This window comes from Nannospalax galili, unplaced genomic scaffold, assembly GCF_000622305.1.
Source record: "Nannospalax galili isolate Female #2095 unplaced genomic scaffold, S.galili_v1.0 scaffold85, whole genome shotgun sequence".
Classification (NCBI taxonomy): Eukaryota; Metazoa; Chordata; class Mammalia; order Rodentia; family Spalacidae; genus Nannospalax; species Nannospalax galili.
This window is the reverse complement of record NW_008358866.1, coordinates 9,892,456-9,910,227: the sequence shown is the minus strand read 5'-3', so window position 1 is coordinate 9,910,227 and position 17,772 is coordinate 9,892,456. Positions and strand designations below refer to the sequence as shown.

The 17,772-nt window shown below is 36.8% G+C and overlaps 1 protein-coding gene across 1 annotated transcript in view; it reads right to left on the bottom strand.

The window, feature by feature from the left end:
- Vps50 (VPS50 subunit of EARP/GARPII complex) overlaps window positions 1-17,772 on the bottom strand; it is a 123,665-nt gene that overhangs the window by 16,191 nt on the left and 89,702 nt on the right. The window contains exons 21-22 of the mRNA XM_008822552.3: window positions 7,477-7,598; window positions 2,015-2,095 (exon numbers count right to left, since the gene is read on the bottom strand). Of these exons, the coding sequence (XP_008820774.1) occupies window positions 2,015-2,095; window positions 7,477-7,598 (203 nt within the window). The remainder of the gene's footprint in view (window positions 1-2,014; window positions 2,096-7,476; window positions 7,599-17,772) is intronic.

Genomic DNA, 17,772 nt, shown 5'->3' with positions numbered 1-17,772 from the left:
GGAGGGAGGGGATAAATGCTGTATCAGAGGAGGAAACTTTATCTGGAAATGAAGATTAAGGATTTACAGACAGCAAAGCCAAAAGAAGAAGCCAAGTTAAACCAGGACACAAGGATGCTGCTCATCTACTCTCTGAACACTTGCTATGAGCCAAAGTTAAGTGCAGGGCTTATGGCTGTACTATCAGTCCTCCATACATGCAGGTCTATGTCTATGTGTTCAGCCAATGACAGCTAAACAAAATTGTCCTGAACACAACTCTTCTTGTCATTATTTCTTTAAAAAATACAATATAACAATGGTTTATAGGATATTTACATTGTGCTGGGTATTGTAAGTAATGTGGAGATCATGTATAATACATAGGACAGATGTAGGTTATTTGCAAATCTTAACTCTTTTTACCAAAGGGACTTGAATAAAGGTAGACTGTGGTACCTACAGGGTCCTAGAACTAATGACCTGCAAACACTACAGGGTGTACAAAACATCTGCAAATGATAACAGAGGCAGACACTGATCATTTCTTTTCTGCAGCACTGGTCACCTGAGATAGTTACTCAGCTACCCCATCACTGCTCACAGACCACCACCTTAACACATTCCCTTTAATTTTCATCTTCGTATTTATCAGGGCCTAACACTGTATCACATACATTGTAGTACATACTTGTTTAATTGCCTCTCTGCTATGACAAAACGTAAATTTCAAGAGATAAGAATTATTTCTTTTGTACACTGATAAATTCTTAGTGCCATAACAATGCTTGGCATATAATAATTATTTCAGTATTTCATATTTTATTTTACTATTTTAGAATTTTATTTATTTTTGAGACATGGTCTCACTGTGTACCACAGGCTGGCCTTGAACTCTCAATCCTCCTGACTCAGCTTCCCAAGGACTGAGATGAGAGGCACTCATCACCACACCCAATGAAAGATCACCACTGTTTTATAAACATTTTAGTAACAGATGTATTCATGCACTGTAAACATTATGTTAAAAAGTGGGGGAATGAATGCTTATTTTGAGTAAGTTAAAGGAATAACAGAATTCAGAGAAGCCTAGGTTAATATAGACACAGATATATGTTCTAGCAAACAAATTTTTGACCACAGTGACCAATGACAAGAAAAAAGTTCCTTTCTATTCTCGATGCTTAAATTAGCTTAAAAACTACTGAGGGTTAACCTTGCACTGTTATCTAATCTTAAACCATGCATTTCATCCTCTCACATCAGAGTTAAGACCAAGGATTTCCTCCTACAAGGCAAATCACACCCCAACATTTTTCTTGAATTTCAGGGTGATTTTTTAAAAAGTGATCTCACAACAGGAAAATGGAAATGAGTAAAATTATCCTAGGTTCCAAACCCAGCACTTGGAGGAAAAAAAAGTTAAGGAATATTTCCCAGACTGGTGAAAGCTGGTTGTTGGACCCAAAGGGCCCACTACATGCAAGAGAAATAAAATACATGAGATTACTCAGGAAAAAAAGGTACCAGAGAAAAACAAATTACCTACCAAATGTGGTGGCACATGCATTTAATCCCAGCACTCTGGAGGCAGAGGCAGGCTAATCCCTTGAGTTCCAGCACTCTGAACAGAGGCAGAGGCAGGTGGATCATTGTGAGTTGAGGCCAGCCGGGTCTATATAGGGAGTTCCAGGACAGCGGGGGCTACAGGGAGACCCTGTCTCACAAAAAAAAAAAAAAAAAAAAACCCACAATAAATAATTTAATTGATTAACTGGATAACTGAAAATAAGATGCAATGTCTTGAAAGTATATATAAAAAAAAAGTGATCTCAGATGCTCCCTCCAACATATCTCTTCAGTATACACCAGTGCCCAACAGAAAGCTATCAGACTACAGGGTTTTACTTTCTACAAACACTTGTATAACATTGAAGGGCTCAGACATCTCACAGTCGTACATTTAGATACAGCTGATTATATGACTATTTTTTATTTCATATAACTCAGTGGATTAATCCAACTCATTACTTACAAGATCAATAAGACTTTCCTGTATTCTGTTTAGAGTTGTTCTCAGTCTACTACTACTAAGGCCAAGTCCAGTTGATTCCAGCTGAAAACAAACAAAGGCAAGTTACATCGCTGTGGACGTGCTCTTGAAGATCCCCGTCTCCAAACCACCTAAAGTATTCAACAGGCCTAACTCAGATGGTTCACTTCAGAGGGTTTCCAAACTGCACTTAGAAATCCTAATGCATCAAGCAAAACAGTTAAATCTGAGGCCAAAGGGAACTAAAAATTATCCATGGGCACATGCAGATCACAGTAACATCCACCAGTTTTATGAATTATGAGGACAGAGTTCATCAGAATGTCTTTCCCACAAGTTGATTTTTAAGTTATAAAAATCAGGATTTTAGAGACTTAATAGTGGCTCACTCTGCTATACATATCTACTGTGTTTATGTAGAAGTAAAAATGGAGTGCTGCTATTATTTTCTTATATAAATTAAGATGCCTATCTTTACCCTAAAGTGAAAATTTCCCTTGGGCCTACAAACACTTCACAGCACTGATTGCTATTCATTACAAAAAAGTCGAAGTATTTACATAAAAATCTTCCTATAGCATACACGAGAAGGCTTCACTGTTAAAGCATGAAAAGCCAGTCAGCTCCTGGTATGATTCAACTGTGGAAAATAAATGTAAGTGAGAGGTAACACTAGATTCAAACAGGCATTTGGGAAAAGAGTAAACTATTCCCTATGACCCAATGGATTAAAAGCATTATTAATAAACTATAAAATATAGAATCTCATTAACAGTCATGGAAATGATGTGTGATTATGTGAACAGATAGACATGTAAGCATGCACACATTTATTGTCACTCTTCTCCCATCTGAGATGCAAGAGTGAAGTGCACGCTAAAGCAGCTATACTATGACACTGTGAGGTGAAGCATGAACTAACTTATTTCTCCAGGTTATGTACACTCAATTAATTCATCTCTCCCCTTTTCTTATTTATATACAAACTTATCTAAGTATGTGAAATTTGGTAACTGTATATGATCTTGCAGCCAACACCACAATCAAGATACAGAATTCTTTCCCTCTCAAGGCTGGAGAGATGCCTCACCAGTTAAGAGCACTGTCTGCTTTTGCAAAAGACCCGAGTTTAAATCCTAGCATCCACGTAGCGGCTAAAAACCGTAACTCCCGTTTCAGGGGATTTAACGCCCTCTTCTGTCCTCCATGGGCACTACATAGCACGAGTTTACTTACATATATGTAGGCATAACACTCATACATATAAAATAAAAATTAAAAGAAATAAAGAATTCTTTCCTTCTCAAAAATGCCCCCATGTCCTATGCACTTATTCCCTCCCCATCCTTAATCTCTGATCTTCTATTACTGTGGCTTTTATTTTCCTAAAATTTTATGACTAGAATCACACTGGATATTATCTTTAATGTTGACTTTATTTAGCATGCTTTTAAGATTCGTCTGTGTTTTGAGTCTTAGTATTTTGTGCCTTTTTGTTGTTTAATTCCATTTGACAGGATAGGCATAAGACAACAGTTTCCTTACTCTACAGTAACTACACATTTGAGTTCCAGTTTTGGATATTTTTACATTGCCACCACAAGCATTTAGGTTTATGTCTTTGGCCATTACATTTTATTTTCCTTTTCTTCAGTAAGTATCTAAAAGTAGAATTTCTAGTTCACATGGTAAATACATACTTTATAAGCTACCTCCATAATGTTTTCTAAAGTGGCATGCCCTTTAAACTTCTATAAGCAATGCATGTAAATGCTGGTCGTTCCATGTCACAGACTGAATGTTTCTGTCTCCCACCTTATGAGTATGGGTACTATCTATCAGTTTGTACATTTTATAAGAACAGGTTTTTGGCTTCATAGACTTCTTTCCTATTACTTTCAATTTCCTTGATCTATCTTTACTATTTCTTTCCTTCTGCTCTTTGGGTTTAATTTGCACCTTTTTTTTTTTTTTTTTTAGTTTCTAAGGTAGGAAGATCGATCAATTTGAGACTTTCTGCTAGTGGAATTTAAAGCTAGATACTTCCCTCAAAGCCTTGGCTTAAGTTGCACCCCACAACTTTCAATATGTTATGCTTTTATCATCCTTCAGTTGAAAATATTCTCAATTTTTTCTTCTGATTTCTTCTTTGAAGTATATCATTTGATTTTCACAAATTTATGGTTTCCTAATTATTTGTTAATTTCTAATGTAATTGTACTGTCATAAGACAATACCCTGTATACTATTCAGTCTTTAAAAATAATCAGAATAAAATCCACCCTGATTGGATTTACTGTTCCACATATATTGATTATGTCAGAATGGTTGACAATATTAAAATCTTTTAAATATTTGTTGATCTCTTATTTCTATTATTACTTATTATGTGATGTTAAAATCTCAAACTATGATCAGTTTTCTTCTGGTCTTGAATTCTTTTAATTACTGTTTTAATAATTTTGAAGTGCTATTACTAGACACATCATATTTATATCAGCATATTTCCACTAAGGTGATCCTGATTATCAAGGGGAGGTATAGTTTCTATCCCTAGGAATACATTTTATTTGCTACCTATTTTATCTAATGTTAATATAACCACTGGAACTTTCTTATACTTAATGTTTTAATGTTTATATGGCATTCTCTTTTTCTAGCCCCTTTGACCTGTGTGTGTTTAAAGCATGCTTTTTATGTGTTGGCTTTGTTTCTAATCCATCTGATCTTTGCCTTTGAGAAGAGTCCAGTCCATTAACTTTAATTTCTTTACACACTTTTTAATTTCTTATTTTATGTGTATAAGTGTTTTGCCTACATGTATGTAAGTACACCTGCAACCATGCAATGTCCATAGAGGCCAGAAGAGGAGTCGGATTCCCTGGAACTAGAGTTGTTAGCTGCCATGTGGGTGCTGAGAACAGAACCCTGGTCAGCCAGTGCTTTTAACCACTGAGCCAGCTCTTGGGTACTTTGTTAACTTTTAATGTAATTATTACATAGAAAAGGAAAAACAAAACAAAACAAAAACACTTCTGTTGACTGTGCTCCTGGAGCTCTTTATTCTTTTCTAAAGATCCAAGATTTCATCTGACCTCATTTCCTTTACTCTGAACACTTCTGAAAGATGATTAAGAGTCTTGCTGTGCTCTATGAACAAAATTCTACTTTTTATGTGTCTGCTGTGAAAAACTCTGGTTTTTAATATCATCTATAAACACAGTAATTTAATCTCCATGCACAAATGGTGGTTTGGGATATAAAGTTATTAATGTACAGTTATTCTTTTCTTTCAGTATCTTCAAGGTATGTTTGACTCTCTTCTATCTCCCAGTTTCTCATACACATCAGCTGTTAAATCTTCATGCTCTCTGTGTAAGAAGCCTGCTTTTCTTTTCATGCTACAGTTCACCATGAGCTACACTCATGTACATTTCCTGTGCTTATTCCACTCATTGTATGTCTATACTAAGCATCTTGAATCTCCAGACTGTTTGCCAATGCTTTTTCAAATATTTTTCTGTCTCAACATCTTGCTGTTTCTTCTCCACTGGCTATTCCTAATATAGGTATATTTAACTATTTGAAATAATCTAATAAATCTAAGATCATTCTTATTATCCATCATTTTCCCTATGTTCTTTATTCTGAATAACTTGAGAAGTTCATATATTCTTTCCTCCATTTGTTAAGTATACTGGGTGAGTGTCTTGCAGTTTCCAATTTGGGTATGTTGCTCTGATCTTTTATTTCTGCCAATACTAGAGCTTCCCTATTTCTCTCCTGAGATGTTCATACACTTAAACACATTGTTTTACTTCACTGAAGAGAGCCAAAATTTCACTTCATTGAGGATAATCCTTCAAAAATCCTTATCGCTTAGTTTTAATATCTTAGAATTGGGACTAGAATGATGTGGGGTTTTTTTTCTTTTCATTTATGTATTCAACTTTTTTTTTTGTTTCTGTATACGCTGAGTAAAAATAGATTATATTAACAATTAGATTCTGGACTTGGTTATTTTTATCCTGTAAATTTGTATTGCAAAATTCCTTGGATAGCACTGGTCTAGAGGCAGTCTGGAAGACAGAGTAAGAGTAAGGCTCTTCTAGTGGACTGAAGGCTTGACAGCTAAAACTCAACAATGTATCGCTCTCTTAATACATATGTAGCAAATGTCTAGATTCTTTTTAGAAAATCTTTTATCTAACTTTTTACATTAAAAATTTTATTTTGCCGGGCATGGTGCCGTGCACCTTTAATCCCAGAACTCGGGAGGCAGAGGCAGGCAGATCTCTGTGAGTTCAAGGTCAGCCTGGTCTACATAGTGAGTTCCACGACAGCTGGGGCTACAGGGAGACCTTGTCTCAAAAAGACCAAAAAAATATATATTTTTTAATTTTATGTATATGTGTCTGAGTGTTTGCAATGTGTGTGTAGGTGCCTACTGAGGCCAGAAGAAGGTGTTGGATTCCATAAAACTGGAGTTACAAGTGGTTGTGAGCTGATCAACATGAGTGCTGGGAACCAAACAGGGGTCTTCTGGAACAGCAGGAAACACCCTTAACTGTTGAGTCATCTCTAGCCCCAACTTTCTAAATTCCAAGTAATGTTTAGTACACACTTTAAAGTAACAAATTCTGGGGCAATACTCTGTCTCTGATTATATTAGCATTCTTTCCAAGGAACACTGTACAGAATTAGGAACATGAGCATTCAGAGCCTCTAAAAGATCATGTCTTTGATATACTTGTGATCACAGAAAGGACAGGAATATTCATAGAAAGAATGCAGCCATTTAAGCTTGCATGTTTTCAAAATTGAAACAGAGCATTAGAAAAGTTATTACTATGACATATTCCTATGAACCAGCAGTACGCTCTAACATAAAAAACTTTAAAAAATGTAGGCAAGCCATGTAATAATTTCCAACCATGAGAGTCTTTACCTGACAAATATGGTGACAGTCTCCATTAAAAAAATAAACTCAGTAAAAGCTTTTTCCAGAAACACGAAAAGGAGATATAGGACACATGAGGTACAGGAAACATGATCTGCGGCCTGCAGATGTTTCAGTTAAAGAAATCAATTATTTGTCAGTATCTACTAAGGTTGTTAGCCACTGTTTAAAATCAATTACTATGCACCAATTATATATAGATTCAGGTTTAAATAAAGAAACCTATACATTTTTCCTTGCCAAAATAAGTCAAGGTTAGGAAAATACCTGCTTCACTTTTTCTGCCAAAGATCTATACAATATTCAATCTGCTTATCATGTCAAATCTTAAATACACAGACAAAGCCACAAGGCACACATCTGATAACAATTTTCTATTTGATGGGTGATTCACCAAATAATGTTACCTACTTACACAGAATGAAAACCTTTATATTTTAGAAAATACATTTTAGGAGATTTTTCTCTCCAGAAGTTGACTTACAGAATCATTCCGACCAAAAAAGGTGTATACTGCATATAAGTAGTAATCGAATAGCTGAGACATGAAATGGATAACATCAAAGGCTATTGGCTTAAGAATGTTCATCATCTGCATATATTTTCCTGAAAGAAATAAAAAAATCAAAAATTAGAACAAACTGAAATCCTGTTAGTCTTCCATTGCTGAAAGGCACTCCTCAGTCACAGCAGCCATGTTCCTAGTACTTGGTAAAAACTAAAACCAGTTCCAACACCTCACAAAGTTCTACTGGGTAGCACTATGCATGATTCCTACTAAGATGCTTTCTGCTTGTTATAAGGCCCTACTTGACAAATTCTTATAGAACGCCTACACTCTTCTGTAAGTAATACTGTATAAACACACAATCCTCATTCTAGGAGAAAATTAAAATAATTTCTTTAAAAATATTTAGCTGTAATAAAATACAACATACTTGAGAAAAAGTTAAGATTGGTTTACATAAGATCAATACACATAGCAAAACTTAACTGAGTAAATTGAGCAAGAGAAAATTACCCAAGGAAAGCAACATCCAGGCCTTTCAACATTAGCCCCGTGAGATCTTCTGTCAAAGGCCAAAAACATTTATCACTACATCACACACTCATAAGTTCAATGCCTTCAAAGTGCCAATAACATATGCTTTTCATTCCTTCCTTTGAGAGAACCCAATATTCCCTGTTCCTCTAAACATATGATCAGATTGAGTATATCCCTCCCACCCCTCAATTATCTCCTAGTCTAGGTGCCCTGAACTAGGAGAGTGGCAGTAGGAAATTCTTCTCTAGGGTCTATGACACCTTCAACCACGTGTACTTGGCTATGTTTACAGAACCATGTATGGACTGATTCCCTACCACTGAACGCGCCTTACATCCGATTAGACAGCTGATGATTACCCCCAAGACAAAAGTGCCACTATCTTATCTAAAGGAATATTGACAACTGATTGCTGCTAGATGAGGAACAGCTGACTCTCCTAAAACAAAGACCTCTAGATAGGCTGACTAGATTCACCAGATGGACAAGTAGTGGGGAATGGCTGGGGGGTACCGGCAACACAGCAGACAGTAGCAGGGATATCAGAGTATAAGGGCTCTAGTTGGGGGAGGGAGGCTATGGAAGGGTGCCATCTGGGAAGTAGGTGTATAGCTGAATAAGATGGTTTGGGATGTACTGTGTGATACACACACACACACACACACAAAATCAACAAATTTTTTAAAATGTATTATATTTGAGGAGGAAGCATGGAAATTTACATCATGCTTACACTGACTGGTTTTCTTCCTTAGTAGCTTACATAGTACCTTCTGATGGGTACTACTATGGGAGGTAGTCTTCATGAAGGAGGCTTTCAGGTCAGTTCCAGCTCAATGACTTCAAGTCCTTATCCAAAGTATGTTCTGTCTTCAGCAATAGGGCCTTACCTTCAAGTTCTGGGAGGCAACCAAGGACTATGGTGATAGACTATATCCTAGACCAATATAATTTCTTACTATAAATAAGTATCCTTACATTCAAAGACACTCACTACTCATCAAAAAAGCATCATTCTGTAAAAGATGGAGACTATTACAAAGTTTCACAACTGGTGAAAATGAAGAGAATAAGTGACTATGGGGTGACCAGTCCTAACCAACTCATCTATAACACAATCTCTATACCTAAGGCTTAGAGAATGTGGCAGAGGAGGGGAAATAAAGATTGTAAGAGCCAGAGGAACATGACACCTACACTAGATAATGCATTCCAGTCATGGTAGGGAAGCTGCACCCATGAAATCGCCACAGTATGGGAGTCTAGCAAGATCTGCATAATGACAAAACCAGTTGATATGCCAATGTGGATAGGGGAAATTTCACAGGGTTCCAGCTCTAGATGAAGAATTATAGGCAATCAATGGATACTGAGGGACGGGGAATCAGTTTTCTCCAGGACCTAGCTGGCTGATAAGTTATCTAACCTCAAGTGGCCAGGCTAAACAAATGTATACAACATGTGCACCACTAAATGAATTCAATGCACACACACACACACACACACACACACACACACACACTTTGAAACATACACATGTATATGTAACAATAATAATCACAAAGACAAGAAATTGAAGGGACATGGCAGGAGTTGGAGGTCAGACTGGGAGAGGTGAAAATGATGTATATACAATACTCACATATGAAATTCTCAAAAAATAAAAATGTATTCAAAATAATTTTTTAAAAAACTATTAACTTTTCTTCGACACTATGATAAAGAAAAAACAATGTCATTCATTTACCAAAAGCTTTTTATTTTCTTTTAAGGTGGTGGGGTCGGGTCTCACTATGTAGACCTGGCTGACTAGAACTCACTAGGTAGATGGGCTGTCCTTGAACACACAGAAATCCTATTGCCTCTGTCTCTCTGTATAAAAATTATCAAGGTACAAGAAATTAGAGTCAGTGGTCTCATATCTCAGAAGCATATACATGAAAGACAGCATGAATCAACAAGCCATCAGAGTATTACAGTATACATCAGGGAGAACTCCATCTTTCCAGTTCAAGGGAACAGAATCAGCAGAAAGCGAACCTTTGCAGTTTTGGAGAGTTATATATACTTCCTCAATCTAGCTAAATTAAAAGATTTTGCAATCAATTGGGCCCATATCTACAAAGAGAAAGGGATAGGAAGGTAAGGTAAGTTTGAGGAAAGAAGGAGGGTGGGGAAGAAGAAAAGAAGAAAAGAAGGAAAAAAGGGAGGGAAGAAATAAGAAAAAAAGACAAATCTCAAAACATCTACACAACAGGAGTTGATAATCTTTGCCAAAGGACTACATGGTAGCTAACTCCACCTTTGCATGCCACACAGTCTCTATGGCAACTGTGCTGTTCAGCTGATCTCCGTTTCCATGATCAGCTCTGTCCCTATAGAACAAAAGGAGCCAGCCACAAGTGACAGTGTCTAAACAAAGGAGCATGACTGTATTCTAAAATCCATTGTTTACAAAGTAGGCCTTAGCCTGATTTGGCCTACATGTAACAATGTGCCAATCCCTATTTTAAATAAAAGATGGTACATGGGAACAGATTGATGGAAAACATTAAGAACCAATAAACCATTAAAGAGGCCACAGGGAAAATAGAACACGCTCAGCAGGACCTTAACTACTTAGAATAAAACTGCTAATTTCTCATCCTATTTTTCACTGTAAAAAGTGAAAAATAGGATGAGAAATAATGAAATGAAAGGTCCACAGGAGACAAACTGCACTAATTTGTGGCCCCCACCCTGCCCCAATTTCTTCCCATCAAGATAGGTTGCCAGAATTTAATGACAGACAGAAACTAAGTTCTTAGAGTTCCTCTCTAAAGAACTAAATGAGCAAACTGAATTTAAAAACAGTTGACACTGAGACCTGGCTTTGGTAGGCTAAGGCTGAGATCCTAGCAGACAGCCTGAGAGGGTGGGTTCTGACCTCCATCAGTATAGCAGCTGTGATCTCAGCAGACCAACACACAGTGCCTGGTTTTGGCCTCCCTCTGGCATAGGGGCTGAGAACACAGCAAACCAATTGAGAGTCCCAAAATCACCCCTCCCCATTAGGGAATTTCCCAAATTTTCTCTGAGGTCCTGCTAATAGAGGTACAAACCTTAGAAGGAAGCCTGGATGTACCTGACTGGAACCTGACTTTGGCTTCTGTGGAGGCTCCTGAATAGCTGATCTGTAGCCATCAGTTCCCTCCAAAACAAAACCTGAGAGAACCTGAAACCTGTGCCAACTATCTATACATAACCAATAAGGAAAGGATTTTCACACCCTAATAATACAAACAGAAGCATACTTCAACTGAATCTTCAATTTAATTCTCATATCAGAATCATAAACAACAAAAGAAATTCACATGACAAAAATCACAACAAAAGAATAATGGAAAGCCAAAACACTATGTCCCCATCAAATCCCACCAATCTGGTAGAAGAGTTCTACAAGGAGAACCCCCTAGAGATTACCGAGGACACCGAATTTAAAAGAACAATCATAAACATGATGAAGGAAGTTAATGAATTTAAAGAACACACGAACAAACAAATCAAAGAACTAAAAGAAGATAGGGAAAAACTTCTGAAGAAATTCACAAAAGAGAAACATTGAAGAAAACCCAGGCAGAAATGAAGAAGGAAATGCAAAACTCAGTAAGCCAACTTAAAACAACAGGGGGAAGCCTCACTACTAGAATGAATGAAATGGAAAACAGAATATCAACATTGGAGGATAAAGCTGAAGAACTGGACCACTCAAGCAAAGATTATGGAAACTTTTTTAAAACACAGGAATGGAATATGCAAGAGATGTGGGACACCATGAAAGACCAAATCTATGTATCATAGGAATAGAGGAAGGGGGAAGAATTTCAGGTTAATGGTATTGACCAGATCAGAAAAGAAACGCCCCACGACATATCATAGTAAAAACAGTGAAACTGGCAAAAGAAAAACAACAAGTCGCATACAAAGGAAAGCCCATCAGAATTACAGCTGACTTATCAATGCAAGCTATGAAAGCTAGAAAACCCTGGACCAAGGGATACCAGTTCTACATGACAATAGATGCCAGCCCAGAATACGTCATCCAGCTAAAATGTCTACTACAGCTGAGGGGGAAAGAAAAATTTTTGATGACTCAAATAGCCTGAAAGAATACATGTCCACAAAACCAACCCTTCAAAGAATACTTGAAGCAATACAGAGAACAGGGAGAGAAACAACTATACTCCAGGGGCAATGAAAGAAAATAAATAAAGGTATAATCGACAAGAACACAAACAGCAATCAAAATGATGGCAACCAATAGACATCTTTCAATAATAACCTTAAATATCAATGGACTGAACTCCCCAGTCAAAAGACACAGGCACTATCTTAAGGTAAAAGGATAGAACAGAATATTCCAAGCAAATGGCAGTATCTGACAAAATAGACTTCAATGTAAAACTAATCAGAAGAGATATGGAGGGTCACTTCATTCTGATCAAAGGAACAATTAACCAAGAAGATATTACAATCCTTAATATGCATGCACCAAACTTAAATTAACCAAGAAGATATTACAATCCTTAACGTGTATGCACCAAAATTCATAAAAACAATACTATAGGACTTTAACACACAGATTAATCTCAACTCAGTAATAGTAGGGGACTTCACTACCCCACTGTCTCCATTAGACAGGTCAACTGGACAAACAATAAACAGAGAGACGTCTGAATTAAATGATACCATACATCAAATGGACTTAACAGACATCTTTCCAATATTCCACCCAAGCGCCAAAGAATACCCTTTGTCCTCGACACCCCATGGAACCTTTTCAAAAATTGACCACATGCTGGGCCACAAAAAAACCCTCAACAAAGACAAAAAAGATTGAAATATTCCATGCATTCTATCAGACCACAATGCAATAACACTCAAAATCAACACTGGACAAAGCCCTAGTCACTACAAGAACTCCTGGCAATTGAACAACACATTCCTAAACAATGTGTGGGTCAAAGGAGAAATTAAGAAAGAAATAAAAGAATTCCTGGAATTCAATGAAAAGGACAATACAACACAACCTCTGGGACACTTTAAAAGCAGTCCTAAGAGGGAAGTTTATAGTTCTAAGTGCCTACATTAAAAAATTAGAAAGAGCCCAAATAAATGACCTAACACTGCAACTCAAGACACTGGAAAGCCAAGAGCAAATGAAACCCAAACCCAGCAGAAGAGAAGAAACAACAAAAATTAGAGCAGAAATTAATGAAATAAAAACAAAGAAAACAATACAAAGAATCAATGAATCAAAGAGCTGGTTCTTAGAAAAGCTAAACAACATAGGCAGACCCTTAGCCCAGTTAACCAAAAGAAAGAAAGAGCAAATCCAAAACAACAAAATCAGAGATGAAAAGGGAAACATCAAAATGGACACCCAAAAGATCCAGACCATTATAAGGGAATATTTTTACAACCTCTACACTACTAAATTTGAAAATGTAAAACAAATGGATGGATATCTAAAATCATGGGATCCACCAAAGTTAAACCAAGAAGATATCAACAGTTTAAAGAGACCCATAACATATAAAGAAAGCGAGATAGTAATACAAAGGATCCCAACTAAAAAAAGCCCATACCCAGACAGATTTACAGCAGAATTCTACCAGACATCTAAAGACCTCCAACCAATACTACTTAAATTATTCAAAATGTTAGAAACAGAGGGAGAACTCCCAAATTTTTTCTATGAAGCCAGCATTACTCTAATGTCCACACGGGGTAAAGACACAACCCAAAGAGAAAACGACAGAGCCATATCCTTATTGAACACAGATGCAAATATTCTCATCAAAATACTTGCAAACTGCATATAGATGTACATCAAAAAGATCATTCACCATGATCAAGTAGACCTTATTCCAGAGATTCAGGGATGGTTCAATATACGCAAGTCAATAAACATAATTAATCATATAAATGGACTTAAAGACAAAAGCCACATTGTCATCTCAATAGATGCAGAAAAGGCTTTTGACAAAATTCAGCATGCATTTGTATTCAAGTCCTAGAGGGAACTGGACTGCAGGAACATACCTCAGCATAATTAAAGCTATACGCAACAGATCCACAGCCAACATCATTCTAAATGGAGAAAAACTGGAAGCATTCCCATTAAAATCAGGAACCAGACAAGGATGTCCACTATCTCTACTCCTTTTCAACATAGTGCTTGAAACTCTTACTAGAGCAATAAGACAGGAGAAGGAAATTAAAGGAGTACTAACTAGAAAAGAAGAGGTCAAACTATCACTTTTTGCAGATGATATACTATACCTAAGAGATCCCAAAAGTTCCACCAGAAAACTCCTAGAACTGATCAACACTTTCAGTATAGTGGCAGGTTATAAATCAATCTACAAAAATCAGTAGCCTTTCTATATACCAATAACAAGCAATTGGGGAAATACAGGGACTTGCTCCTATTCACAACAGCTGCAAAAAATAAATAAAATAAAATAACATAAATAAAATAAAAACAATATCTTGGAATAAATCTGACCAAAGACACCAAAGAGCTCTACAATGAAATTTTAAACTGGTAAAGAAAGAGACTGAGGAAGACACCAGGAGATGGAAGGACCTGTCATGTTCAAGGATTGGAAGAGTTAATATTGTGAAAATGATCATCCTACCAAAAGAAATACACAGAATCAATGGAATCCCAATCAAAACCCTGATGACATACTTCACAGAAATAGAAAAAAAACAATCTCAAATTCATATGGAGGCACAAAAGACCCCGGATAGCCAAAGCAACCCTGAGCACAAAGAGCAATGCTGTGGGGATTATTATACCAGATCTCAAAGTATACTACAGAGCTATAGTCACAAAAACAGCATGGTACTGTCACAAAAATAGACACATAGATCAATGGAACATCACTGAAAACCAAACCTGAGAACACACAATTACAGCCACCTGATATCTGACAAAGGTACCAAGAACACACAATGGAGGAAAGACAGCATCTTCAACAAATGGTGCTGGCAAAACTGGATCTCCACCTGTAGAAGAATGAAACTAGATCCTTATCTTTCACCTTGCACAAAAGTCAACTCCAAATGGATCAAAAACCTCAATGTGAAACTGGAAACCCTGAAACTGTTAGAAGAAAATATTGTCAGTAACTTACAAGATATAGGTATAAGAAAGGACTTTCTAAATCAGACAGAAGTTGCTCAGGAATTAAGGTCAGCAGTCAAGAAGTGGGACTTCATTAAACTAAAAAGCCTCTGTACAGCAAAACAAACAATCAAAAAAGTGAAGAGAAAACCCACAGAATGGGAAAAAAAATCTTCACCAGTGGCACATCTGACACAGGTTTAACATCCAGAATATATAAGGAACTCAAAAAACAATGTGTGAGAAACCAAATGACCCAATTAAAAGATGGGCTAAAGAGCTAAACAGAGAGTTCTCAAAGGAAGAAATAAAGATGGCTAAGAAACAACTCAAAAAATTTTCAACATCTTTAGTAATTAGGGAAATGCAAAATAAAACCACCATAAGGTATCACCTTACCCCAAGCAGACTGGCTCTGGGATCAAGAGAACAAATGATACCAAGTGCTGGGGAAAATGTGGAGAAAGGGAAACACTCTTCCATTGCTGGTAGGATTGCAAACTCATGCAACCCCTAAGGAAAACTGTGGAGAACTCTTTAAAAACTACAAATGAACCTACCATATGACCCAGTTATACCACTCCTTGGCATATACCACAGGACTCATCCTATTGTAGAGACAGTTGTACAACCATGTTTGTTGCTGCTCTTTTCACAATAGCTAAGAGATGGAAGCAACCTAAGTGCCCCTCAACTGATGACTGGTTAACAAAAATGGGGTATATTTACACAATGGTGTTCTATTCAACAGTAAAGGAAGATGAAATAATGAAATTTTCAGATAAATGGATGGATCTAGAAACTGTTATACTAAATGAAGTAACACAGACTCAAAAAAACAAACAACATGTTCTGCCTCATATGTTGATCCTAGCACCTAATCCTTTTAAATTCCATGTCCTTTTAATAAGCTGGTGCTATACAGCAGTCTCTTCTGCATGAAATAACTACCATCATCACGACTTCAGCTGAGCCTGATTCCTAAACATTGTCACAACTGGGCTTGTTGATGGTTGTACTCATTCATTAAAGGAGGGCCAAGCAGGGTAATTGGACCCTCAGCAGAGTATCCAGCCACTCTTCCCAGCCAACTGTATGTAATTTGTCCCTAATCATGCATGGCCTCCTGGATTTGGGGAGGGCTAAAGTATACAATCTGGGGAAGGCTAGGAAAAGAAGGCATGACCCATGCTGAGTAAAGGCTTTCCAGTGTGCGTACCCTCAGATCATACATACACCTCAGCAACCCCTCAGTTATCTCAGTAAGTAAGCTCAGTTAATTCACTGGTTCTCCAGTAAAACTTTAATCAAACATTGGTTTGACACTAGAACCTTAAAAGGGAATAATCATTTCTTAGTATCCCCAGGAAAAGAATCCTCACAACAGATGGAAAATTATGTTAATGCTATTATGTATCATAATTATTAAAAAAAAAGAAAAGAAAATGAGAATGTAAAAGATGTTAAAAGGATATGGGAATGGAGATATTTTCCAAAATAGAAAAAATGAGAAAGCCTAAGCAACTGATGAAGGTCTGTGTAGATTTGTTATGATAAGGGCTGAGAAAAAAAAAAAAAATACACATAATCTTAAAATTTCTAAAGTCATAGTTTAGTCAACTAGTTTAAGGAACAAAATATATATATCTAGTCAAAGATTATGTGAGAATATTTGGTTTTTTACCCAAGCTTTATATACATATCATGTGGTAATTAAAAATACCAGACTGGTCGACTTAACCTTATTGGATGTTTAACAGCCATACTTTGAGGCCTATACTAATCTGGTCAAAGGGACTTAAAGGGCAGTTTTTGCCCCTTGCTCTCCAAGGTTGGACTAAGTTCCAGGGGAATAATGAATATCTCTCAAAATATCCAGTAACTGTGGTGAGTCACATTACCTCTTGTTCAGAGAGACCATGAAGACCCAACGAGATGGACTTGAACCAGCGTCCAGTCTACAAAGAGGAGGGACAACTCAGAGGAAACATCTCATCCATGCTTCCAACTGAAGCCAGACATGGTCGAGCAGGACTTCTGACTTATCTTCACATAGATGGAACTGGTAAAAGAAAGGAGCCAGGGGCTCCTCCCACGCCTATGTGACCCTTGAGGAACAGAGCCTCAAAGGACCTTAAGTATAAAAATAAATTGATTTATTTGGGCCAACTGTATGGTTTTTAGCAACCAAAAGGAAAGTATAACCAAAGATTAAAGTATGAGTCTGTTTCTAATAAGACAATGCTACTCAGATGTAAGACTTCAAATCTTGGCCTGCAGTTCTGTAGTTCTATTGTCTATAAGTCTATATAAAAAAGTTATTTAGGCAATTATTTCTCATTGATGATTTTGTTCTGAATCAGAAAGTGTTGCTCAGATGTAAGACTTCAAATTTTGGTCTGCAATACTGTAGTGCACACCTGTAGTTAAGGGAGACAACCCACTATTGTTCCAAAATGTATAAATTAGTTTTTCCCCCTATCTGGAAGCCGTTGAGAGGGAACTAACACTGATTTATCTAAGCACTCCAACAGCTATCAAAATATCTGAAAGCAAATCCT